Here is a 12,102-nt window from a genome sequence, read left to right as displayed (position 1 = left end):
GCATCCTCACACCCTCATTTCTGCTTCCCCATCCTGGTTCTTGCACTCATTTTGGAATGCAGAGCTGTATGCCCGCCTGGGCTCCTACAACGCTTTGTCATGAAATAGAGCAAAATCCTTTGTTATTAGAGCAGGAGACAGAATGACTGGAAGTTAACCCCGTAAAGCAGCAGTCTGTGCAGTGAGCACGGCTCTGTCCATCTGATAGAGGGGGTGATATTTCACTGCTAATTTTAAACTTTTGTAAACTTTTGTAAAATTACAATGTGCCAGTACCATTTTGAAATGCAAGCTGCACAAACAGGTTCCTGACTATATTACCTCTTGTCACCTTCTGTCCTAAACAAAACGCCAAGTTATTATGTCTCAACAGAAAAATTCAAGTACAAACTAAGCTACTTTCTACTCACGCTGTTTATACAGCTTATAAAAATAAAAGCTACAACCATTAATATTTATTCAGTGTATACTGCGTGCCAGGCTTTGTTCTAAGCACGTTATGGGCATTTACTGTGCCTCTGCTGCACCCTCTGAGGGAAATGCCTTCATCTCCTTGTCCACCGGGCCAACTCCTACACACCCTGCACCTCGGCTCTCCTTCAGCCTTCACCACATCCCTGGGCATGCTGCAGGCACTCAAGGCAAGGAGTGAGATTTCAGGATGGCAGTTCGTCAATAAATGCTACTTTCTGGGGGCAGGTATTGATGTTTAAACAGTATTAGCCTTACAAAGGGATTCGAAGCAGATTTTCTCTTCAGAATAAGCTCCTCGAGTTAAATTTAAGATATGATTTGATTTACAAAATTGCAACTTGCGTTCACCTAAGACTATATTATACAATGATACACTGGGTGTTCGTACGATGTTTGAGCCGTTTTACTAAATAAATCTCATGCATCTCAATAGAGGCAGGTGGATGTTTTTCTTCAACCCAGCTCACTAAAGCTACGCAGACTCTGAACCATCTGTGATCAGAGCCATCTGACCCCTGATGATGCGATAAGTCCCCCAGGCACACAAGAAGCTGGGTGGGGCGTGCCAGTTTAACGCGGGAGTTGCACCAGCCTCTTACTTGTTAATGTTGCTGCCTTCTTTCAGTCGCTCTCCCGCGGCTCCCGTTTTAGACACTCTCTCGCTACCCGCCAGGTCCACCAAGCTGACCTTGCTCACTTTCTCTCCCGAATTCTAGTCGTGAGAAACAAGAGAGAAACGACACACATGAGTGCAGAAACCACACAGACATCTACATATATGTCAGCACCACAACTAAAGCCATCCCGCTACAACAAGGCATACTCCTCAAGAAGATTTTAAATGGTAAGAAGAGTTCTTGGACTAGCAGTTTCACGGGCAAAATTTAGGTTGGCGTAGCAGTGTGGCATTTTGTTTTGTAGTTGGGAAGCAAGTGCACTGGGCTTTCCAGAATACAGTCAGAAAGCCGGAGCTTTTATGCACCTATGAGAACATACCAGGACATGAGGATTCCTCCGTATTCAGGTCAAATCCCTCTTTTTTTGAAAAAGCTTTCTTTAGGCTAAATGTTGCTGTTTCCTCTTTAATATCCCTTAATGACTATGAAGTAAACCCAGTTGTTTTTAGGGGAATTTCAGTATGAAAGGATACATAGTAAAAGCTGTACGGTGACATCATCACGTTCTTTAGGGAGTTTATACAAGGAATCCAATTTTTTTAAAAATGTTATGTATAAAGTAAGACCTAACAAATTAAATGATGTAAGCAAAGTAGCTCATCTAGTAAGTAGAAGAGCTGGCATACAGTTCTCAGGAACTGAATCCAGTCATGAAACAGTTCACTCATGCAGGTAGAGTTCTTTCACTGCTACCGAAGGTTCTACCCGATCCCTCACCCCAGACTGTAGGTCATACAGCGTCTGTGTGATGATGATGTTGAACACAGCATGGGAGCGGCTACTTTCTTCATTCATGTTGGTCGCAGCTACCGTCCGAGACTTATTTCCCTCAGACATCAATGACTCGATATCCTAGAGGCAAAGCACAAGGAAAACATTAGGAGCAAAAAACCCAAGAACAGCATCCTGCCCACCAAGCACATGTGTTAATTATGACGCATCTGTCACCACCCTTCCATATAAACCTCCTGCTTCTCCATAGAGCCTGTTTTGAGCTTCCACTCCCTCAGTGCTTTCTAGTGGATGAAATGTTTTCCCCATTCTTTTTATTTATTTTTTAAAATTTCTATTGGAGTATAGTTGATTTACAATGTTGTGTTAGTATTTTGCTGTACAGAAAAGTGATTCGGTTATACATATACATACATCCGCTCGTTTTTTAGATTCCTTCCCCATAGAGGTCATTACAGAGTATTGAGTAGAATTCCCTGTGCTCAGCAGAGGTTTTATTTTACTCTATTTTTTTAATAGATCTTTATTGGAGTATAATTGCTTCACAATACTGTGTTAGTTTCTGTTGCACAACAAAGCGAATCATCCATATGCATATACATGTCCCCATATCCCCTCCCATCCTCCCTATCCCACCCCTCTAGGTCATTGCAAAGCACCGAGCTGATCTCCCTGTGCTATGCTGCTGCTTCCCACCAGCCAACTATTTTACATTCGGTAGTGTACATACGTCGATGCTACTCTCACCTCTCCCCAGCTTTGCCCTCCCACCCTATGTCCTCAAGTCCATTTTCTATGTCTACCTCTTTATTCCTGCCCTGCAAGTAGGTTCATCAGTACCAGTTTTTTGTTTTTTAATTCCACATATATGCATTAGCATATGGTATTTGTTTTTCTCTTTCTGACTTACTTCACTCTGTATGACAGTCTCTAGGTCCATCCACCTCACTACAAATAACTCAATTTCGTTTCTTTGTATGGCTGAGTAATATTCCATTGTATGTGTGTGCCACATCTTCTTTATCCATTCATCTGTGGATGGACACATAGGTTGTTGCTTCCATGTCCTGGCTATTGTAAATAGTGCTGCAATGAACATTGTAGTACATGTCTCTTTTTGAATTGTGGTTTTCTCAGGGTATATGTTCAGTAGTGGGATAGCTGGGTCATATGGTAATTCTATTTTTAGTTTTTTAAGGAACATCCATACCGTTTTCCATAGTGGTTGTATCAATTTACATTCCCACCAACAGTGCAGGAGGGTTCCCTTTTCACCATACCCTTTCCAGCATTTATTGTTTCTAGATTTTTTGATAATGGCCATTCTGAGTGGGGTGAGGTGATACCTCATTGTAGTTTTGATTTGCATTTCTCTAATAATTAGTGACGTTGAGCATCTTTTCATGTGCCTCTTGGCCACCTGTATGTCTTCCTTGGTGAAATATCTATTTAGGTCTTCCACCCATTTTTTAACTGGATTGTTTTTTTGATATTGAGCTCCATGAGCTGTTTGTATATTTTGTAGATTAATCTGTTGTCTGTTGTTTCATTTGCAAATATATTCTTCAATTCTGAGGGTTGTCTTTTTGTCTTGTTTATGGTTTCCTTTGTTGTGCAAAAGCTTTTAAGTTTAATTAAGTCCCATTTGTTTATTTTTGTTTTTATTTCCTTTACTCTAGGAAGTGGGTCACAAAAGATCTTGCTGTGGTTTATGTCAAAGAGCGTTTTCCTCTAAGAGTTTTATAGTGTCTGGTCTTACATTTAAGTCTTTAATCCATTTGGAGTTTATTTTTGTGTATGGTGTTAAGGAGTGTTCTAATTTCATTCTTTTACATGTAGTGGTAGTTTTCCCAGCACCACTTATTGAAGACGCTGTCTTTTCTCCATTGTATGTTCTTGCCTCCTTTGTCGTAAATTAGGTGTCCATATGTGCGTGGGTTTATCTCTGGGCATTCTATCCTGCACCACTGATCTATATTTCTGTTTCTGTGCCAGTACCATACTGTCTTGATTACTGTAGCTTTGTGGTATAATTTGAAGTCAGGGAGCCTGATTCCTCCAACTCCGTTTTTCTTTCTCAAGATTGCTTTGGCTATTTGGGGTCTTTTGTGTTTCCATACGAATTGTAAAATTTTTTGTTCTAATTCTGTGAAGAATGCTATTGGTAGTTTGATAGGGATTACAATGAATCTGTATATTGCTTTGTGTAGTATAGTCATTTTCACAATACTGATTCTTCTAATCCAAGAACACGGTATATTTCTCCACCTGTTTATGTCATCTTTGATTTCTTTCATCAGTGTTTTATAGTTTTCTGAGTACAAGTCTTTCGACGCCTTAGGCAGGTTTATTCCTAGGTAGTTTATTCTTTTTGTTGCAATGGTAAATGGGAGTGTTTCCTTAATTTCTCTTTCTGAGTTTTTGTTGTTAGTGTATAGGAATGCCAGAGATTTCTGTGCATTAATTTTGTATCCTGCAACCTTACCAAATTCATTGATTAGTTCTAGTAGTTTTCTGGTGGCATCTTTAGGATTTTCTATGTATAGTATCATGTCATCGGCAAACAGTGACAGTTTTACTTCTTCTTTTCCAATTTGTATTCCTTTTATTTCTTTTTCTTCTCTGACTGCTGAGGCTAGGACTTCCAAACTATGTTGAATAAGAGTGGCGAGAGTGGACATCCTTGTCTTGTTCCTGATCTTAGTGGAAACGCTTTCAGTTTTTCACCATTGAGTATGATGTTTGCTGTGGGTTTGTCATATATGGCTTTTACTATGTTGAGGTAGATTCCCTCTATGCCCATTTTCTGGAGAGTTTTTATCATAAACAGGTGTTGAATTTTGTCAAAAGCTTTTTCTGCATCTATTGAGATGATCATATGGTTTTTATTCCTTAACTTGTTAATGTGTTGTATTGATTTGCGTATACTGAAGAATCCTTGAATCCCTGGGATAAATCCCACTTGATCATGGTGTATGATCCTTTTAATGTGCTGTTGGATTCTGTTTGCTAGTATTTTGTTCAGGATTTTTGCATCTATGTTCATCAGTGATACTTGTCTATAATTTTCTTTTTTTGTGATATCTTTTTCTGGTTTTAGTATCAGGGTGATGGTGGCTTTGTAGAATGAATTTGGGAGTGTTTCTCCCTCTGCAATTTTTTGGAAGAGTTTGAGAAGGACTGGTGTTAGCTCTTCTCTAAATGTTTGATGGAATTTACCTGTGAAGCCATCTGGTCCTGGACTTCTGTTTGTTGGAAGATTTTAAATTACAGTTTCAATTTAATTACCTGTGATAGGTCTGTTTATATTTTCTAATTCTTCCTGGTTCAGTCTTGGAAAATTGTACCTTTCCAAGACTTTGTCCATTTCTTCGTGGTTGTCCATTTTATTGGCATATAGTTGTTTGTAGTAGTCTCTTATCATCCTTTGTATTTCTGCAGTGTCAGTTGTGATTTCTCCCTTTTCATTTCTAATTTTATTGATTTGCATCCTTTCCCTTTTTTTCTTAATGAGTCTGGCTAAGGGTTTATCAATTTTGTTTATCTTCTCAAAGAATCAGCTTTAGTTTTATTGATGTTTGCTATTGTTTTCTTCGTTTCTATTTCATTTAATTCTGCTCTGATCTTCATGATTTCTTTCCTTCTACTGACTTTGGGTTTTCTTTGTTCTTCTTTCTCTCGTTATTTTAAGTGTAGGGTTAGATTGTTTGAGATTTTTCTTGTTTTTGGAGGTGAGACTGTATTGCTATAAACTTCCCTCTTAGAACTGCTTTTGCTGCATCCCATAGGTTTTGGGTTGTCGTGTTTTCGTTGTCACTTGTTTCTATGTATTTTTAAATTTCTTCTTTGATTTCTTCAGTGATCTTTTGGTTATTTAGTAGTCCACTGTTTAGCCTCCATGTATTTGTGTTTCTTACAGTTTTTTTCCTTTAATCGACTACCAATCTCATAGCGTTGTGGTCGGAAAAGATGCTTGATACGATTTCAATTTTCTTAAATTTTCGAAGGCTTGATTTGTGACCCAAGATGTGATCTATCCTGGAGAATGTTCCATGTGCACTTTAGAAAAAAGTGTATTCTGCCACTTTTGGGTGGAATGTTCTATAAACATCAATTAGATCTATCTGGTCTATTGTGTCATTCAAAGCTTGTGTTTCCTTATTTATTTTCTGTTTGGATGATCTGTCCATTGGTGTAAGTGGAGTGTTAAAGTCCCCTTCTATTATTGTGTTACTGTCGATTTCTCCTTTCATGGTTGTTAGCATTTGCCTTATGTAATGAGGTGTTCCTATGTTGGGTGCATAAACATTTATAACTGTTATATCTTCTTGTTGGATTGATCCTTTGATCATTATGTAGTGTCCCTCCTTACCTCTTGTAACAGTCTTTACTTTAAAGTCTATTTTATCTGATACAAGTATTGCTACTCCAGCTTTCTTGTGATTTCCATTTGCATGGAATATCCTTTTCCATCCCTTCACTTTCAGTCTGTATGTGACCCTCGGTCTGAAGTGGGTCTCTTGCAGACAGCATATATATGGGTCTTGTTTTTGTATCCATTCAGTCAGTCTGTGTCTTTTGGTTGGGGCATTTAACCCATTTACATTCAAGGTTATTATCAGTACCATGCTCCTATTACCATTTTCTTAATTGTTTTGGGTTTGTTTTTGTGGGTCTTTTTCTTCTCTTGTGTTTCCTGCTTAGAGAAGTTTCTTTAACATTTGTTGTAAAGCTGGTGTAGTGGTGTTGAATTCTCTTAGCTTTTGCTTGTCTGAAAAGCTTTTGACTTCTCCATCAAATCTGAATGAGATCCTTTCTGGGTAGAGTAATCTTGGTTGTAGGTTTTTCCCTTTCATCACCTTAAGTATATCCTGCCACTCCCTTCTGGCCTGGAGGGTTTCTGCTGAAAAATCAGCTGGAACCTTATGGGGAGTCCTTTGTACGTTATTTTTTGTTTTTCCCTTGTTGTTTTTAATATTTTTTCTTTGAATTTAATTTTTGTTAGTTTGATTAATATGTGTCTTGGTGTTTTTCCTAGGGTTTATCCTGCATGGGATTCTCTGTGTTTCCTGGACTTGGGTAACTATTTCCTTTCCCATGTTAGGGAAGTTTTCAACTATAATCTCTTCAAATATTTTCTCAGTCCCTTTCTTTTTCTCTTCTTCTGGGACCCCTATAATTCAAATGTTGCTGCATTTAGTGTTGTCCCAGAGTTCTCTGAGAGTGTCTTCAATTCTTTTCATTCTTTTTTCTTTATTCTGCTCCTCGGCAGTTATTTCCATCATTTTGTTTTCCAGCTCACTTATTCGTTCTTCTACCTCAGTTATTCTGTTATTGATTCCTTCTAGTGTATTTTTCATTTCAGTTATTGTGTTGTTTGTCTCTGTTTGTTTGTTCTTTAGTTCTTCTAGATCTTTGTTAAACATTTCTTGTATTTTCTCAATCTGTGCCTCCATTTTATTGCCAAGATTCTGGATCATCTTTACTATCATTACTCTGAATTCTTTTTCAGGTAGATTGCCTATTTTCTCTTCACTTATTTGGTCTTGTAGGTTTTTACCTTGCTCCTTCATCTGTGACATATTTTTTTGCCATCTCATTTTGGTTTTGGTTTTTCTTTTTATGAGTGGGATTGTGTTCCTGTCTTACTGGTTGTTTGGCCTGAGGCTTCCAACAGTGGAGTTTGTAGGCTATTGGGTAGAGCTGGGTCCTGGTGCTGAGATGAGGAACTCCATGAGACCTCACTCCAATGAATATTCCCTGGGGTCTGAGGTTCTCTGTTAGTCCAGTGGTTCGGATTTGGAGCTCCCACCACAGGAGCTTTGGCCTGAACCCAGGCTCATGAACCAAGATCCTGCAAGTGACCTGGGGTGGCAAAAAAAAAGGGGGGGAGGGGAGGAAGGCCTTGGCTGTGGAGGGTGGGGCCTAAGCAAGGGCAAGGTTTGGGTGGTGGGTGGGGCCAATGCTCAGGACCCCCAGGGCTGGAAAAGGCCCTGGGAGCTGGCGGGGGTGGGGGTGGGGCTTAGTCTCAAGGAACAGAAGGGGCCCAGGCATGCTCCCCACCCCTGGTCTCAGAGGGCAGGGGACCTCACCTGGGAGCCCAGCAGGCTTCCTGGGCTCGAGTGGGCGGGCCAAACGCCCTCCTCTCCTCTCCCGCTCCTCTGGTCTGGGAGGGACCTTCCTCCCTCCCTCTCCTGATCTACCTGGCCTCCCTCCTATGCCCCCAAGGACCTACTCGGCCTGGAGAGGGCTTTGGAGGGCAGGGGACCAGCCTGGGAGATCAGCAGGCTCCCTGTGCCCAAGTGGGCAGGGCAATCGCCCTCCACTCCTCCTGGATGGCTCCTCCCGCCTGTCTCTCCTGATCTCCCCGGACTCCCTCCTTGCTCCCAGGACCCATGTGGCCTGGATGGGGCTTTGGGCCAGGGGGTGCCAGCTTGGGAGCTCAGCAGGCTCCCCGGCCCAAGTGGGCCAGGTATCCGCCCTCCGCTCCTCTCCCGCTATTCCCAGAGAGTCCCTTCTGCCTGCTTCTCCTGATCTCCCCGGTCTCAGGGGTGCCGATCCTGTCTGGCCTCCACTTCTCCTCCCCCCTCAGTCCCCCTACATCCTACTGGTTCACTTTGGGGTTCCTCCCATCTACTTGTGTGTCAGAGTCCCCCACCAGTGGCACGCAGGTGCCCTAGTTGTGGGGACACGCTAACTCCGCGTCTTCCCACGCCACCATCTTGACTCTGTCACTCCCCCATTCTTTCCATCCTGCAATTGTCTTCTTTCTCTGTTAAGTACCTATTTTTCCCTTTGCAAGTTACTAAGGAGAAAAGAGCTAATATTTACTGAGCGTTCCAGATACTCAATAACGGTAGTTACCTTGTTTTATTCTAACTCTCCTGCACAGCTCTCTACTGCTTGATTATTTGCCGCCCTCCTCCAACACCGTGGCTCTCCCAGGACAGGGAACTTTCCTTCTTCGACTCTGTACACCTGCTTTAGGACACCCAGAACCTATGGCTCTTAAACAATTTTTGATGACTGAACCTTATAAAAGAAGTATTTTCCTGATTTTACACACAAGGACACTGAAGTTCATGGAGGTCAAATAACTCTTCCCACACCTAATAAGAGGCAGAGGTGAATGCAAATCACAAATTCCCCCGCTCTTACTAATGAGCGACAGGAGGAGATGGACATTGATCCTTATAACACTGAGCTACGAGCCAGGCACCTTAGCAAAAGTACTGACTTAGCACCTTCATGCCAGAGGGTCTTTGTTCATTTCAGGATCTCAGTGTTTTCAAAGTAATGACTGCACTTTATTTCTCATCTAAGCAATAATAGAACTGTCTATGTTTAAATGGCTGGAGAGAGTTATCTCGCAGATTAATTTTAGTCCTACTGAGTCTGAAATGATGCAAAGACAAACACAACACATAGATGGCACTTCTAAGTGGAGGGATATATGTGCTCCTTCATTTATTTATCGGTATTCTTCAGCAATAGACAGCAGTTTCTTTTCTGGGATTTCCAAAGTAATGACAATAAAAATAGGGACAAAACATAGAGCCAGGACATGAGAAGGCATAAAAGTCAAGGAGTAGGAAAAGGAAACGGGTCAATGGAGGAAGGATTGATTCAGAAAAATAGAAGAACCCGAAGAGTGAAAAGTAATGCAAACTAAGGCAGGAGACCCTGTCAAAGAGAAAGGGTTGAAATAACTACCAAATACTGTTTATATTTGTCCAGAAGGACATCACTGGAAACTTCAGGGAGAACTGTTTCAGCAGAGTGCTATTAGTGAAAATATTCAGCAATCTCAAAACACTGGGCCTCCCAACAATACTGCAAACCCTTCACAACCAAGCAGGCTGAAGAGTGTGATTAAAGCCCTTTCTTTCTGTTTGGGGTGGTTAATACTGGGTTTCTGAGACCATGAACGGTATCAATATGCTATAAAGCATTCACATAAAAATATATTCAACATTACCTACATACTTCAATTTACTGTCAGTTTTTAAATGACTTTTTTTTTTAATGGCACTTACCTCAAAACTAGTGACAGCCAGTTGGGATAAACCATCTACATATGGTCCCAAAACTTTATGCTCTCGAACTTTAAGAGACTGTCTACTCCTTCGAGAGAAAGGAAAAAGGAATGAATGAGTCAGACCCAACTTGAGCTTTTCTTTCTAAAAAGAAAGTACTTTTAAAAGTACTCAGAAACTAAGATTGCAATTTCAAAGGATTTTTTTTTTAACGATCAGAAAGTATTCTAAAAGCTATTTTATTTGGATTAGCAAAACAGCATTCCTTATGAGGAATGTCTTTTATACTCTGATTTCTATTTAAAGTAACGTACTATTTACAAAATTCTATCTCTACTCCCAAACTAAACAGCCAGCACACAGAATACTATGTTAGGCCAACTTGCTTTAGTAGATGAACTTCAATTTCATGTGGGAGGAGGGAAAAAAAGAAAATGAAGCAAAGAACATGCCAGAATTGAATTTAACCCTCAGGCTATTCTACAAATAAGCATATCCTCAGTAAGTAATGTCTTAAAGTTTTGAGCAAGTAGTGAACTATATTAAAGTGTTTTAATTTACCTTTTCAGATCAGCAGCATTGATTTACGCTGCTTCTGTGCTGACCATTTTATACAGAAAGTAATGTTATAGTATAGCAGTTGTTTGTAGTTACTGATATTTATCCTATATTTAGAATTGGCTCTGCTGGTGAAGATTTTAGGGCTCTTTTGAATTTTTAAATGGCAATCCTGGTTTGGGACCCATTTGAAGAGCTTATCAATAGATAATTGAGATGAAAAGCAAAGCTATAATATATATTATAGCCATATTGTATACGTCACCTTTTTCATCAGATACTAATCACTTTTCAAGTCAAGAGTCAATGCTTGGCATCACTCAAGTGTGGAAAAAAGAAACTAAGAATGACTGAGCACTTCCTGAAGTCTCGACATTGTTCCCTAAGAACCTCTCAGTTATCTCACTTAATCTTAATCTCACAATTCCACAAAGTAGGTTTTACTAACTTTATTTTAAGGATGAAGAATGCAATGTGACAACAAGCAATTCTGCTGTACTCTAAACAAGGGCAGACCAAGTGCACAGTTTCAGGAGAGCTGCTTTGATGCCCATGGATTCAGAACTCGGCTCAGTCTGTTTGCACAACCAGAGATTCTTTAATGCTATTTATGAGCAAGAAGAAATAAATCTAGCACAATATCAAGTGCTTCTGATGGTGTCTAACATCTGGGATTCTTGTACACTGCTGGTGGGAGTGTAAACTGGTACAACTATTTCGGAAAACAGGTTTGCAGTACCAAAGTTGAAGATTCTGTAGCTTCTGACCCACAATTCCACTTCTAGATGTATTCCCTAGAAACTCCTGCATTTGTACACCAGGAGGAATGTACAAGAATGCTCAGAGCAGCACAGTAGTGGAAACCACACAAATGACAGGAGATAGAATAAATACATTATGGTATAATTATACAATGGAATGCTAAAGAGCAGTAAAAATTAATAAGTGATTACTTCATATATCAGAATGAATGAATCATTGAGGGGAAAAGTAGCAAGTCACCGAAGGACACGTATTATGACGCCACTTACACACAGTCAAAAATTGTGCAAAATTATGTGTAAACTCTTAAAGAGGAGGAAGATAATGAGAAACATAAAATTCGTAATAGTAGGAATGGTAGCAATTGAAATAGTATCAAAGAGGAGCATACAGGTGGCTTCAAAAATATTGGTCATGTTCCATTTATTAAGCCAAACGGTGAGTAGGACAGTCATTGATTTTATTATTCTTTAAACCTTACATATATTGTAAATGTTCTTTCATATGCATTAAACAGTTAATAACTAAAACTATTTCTGATGATTGGGTCACTTCCTTTCCCTCCATAATTTTAATCTTATGCCTCTAATTATAGCCTTGATTATACAGCTGCTAAAAACATTTAAAAATATTTTCATCATGTTATATAAAAAATTCAGGATATTGAATTGTATTTAGAGAATAACCTAAACACGCATACCACACATCCACCCCATAGATTTGAAACACAGGAACAAAATGCACCAAAGTGTTAACAGCAGTTATTTTTGAGTGATGGAATTATAGGTCATTTTTATTTCTTCTTACATTTACCTATTTTCTAAATTTTTATATATATTATTTTTAAATCAATAAAAATTTCA

General features: G+C 39.7%; 1 protein-coding gene across 1 annotated transcript in view; it reads right to left on the bottom strand.

Annotated features, from left to right (window-relative positions):
* Positions 1 to 12,102, bottom strand: part of KIF13A (kinesin family member 13A) — a 215,165-nt gene that overhangs the window by 66,715 nt on the left and 136,348 nt on the right. The window contains 3 exon segments of the mRNA XM_068557132.1: positions 1,074 to 1,186; positions 1,869 to 2,003; positions 9,920 to 10,007. Coding sequence (XP_068413233.1) covers positions 1,074 to 1,186; positions 1,869 to 2,003; positions 9,920 to 10,007 — 336 coding nt within the window.

The sequence above is a fragment of the Eschrichtius robustus genome, chromosome 12 (genome assembly GCF_028021215.1).
Source record: "Eschrichtius robustus isolate mEscRob2 chromosome 12, mEscRob2.pri, whole genome shotgun sequence".
NCBI lineage: Eukaryota > Metazoa > Chordata > Mammalia > Artiodactyla > Eschrichtiidae > Eschrichtius > Eschrichtius robustus.
The sequence above is the reverse complement of the archived record's forward strand: the minus strand, read 5'-3'. Positions and strand labels throughout refer to the sequence as shown.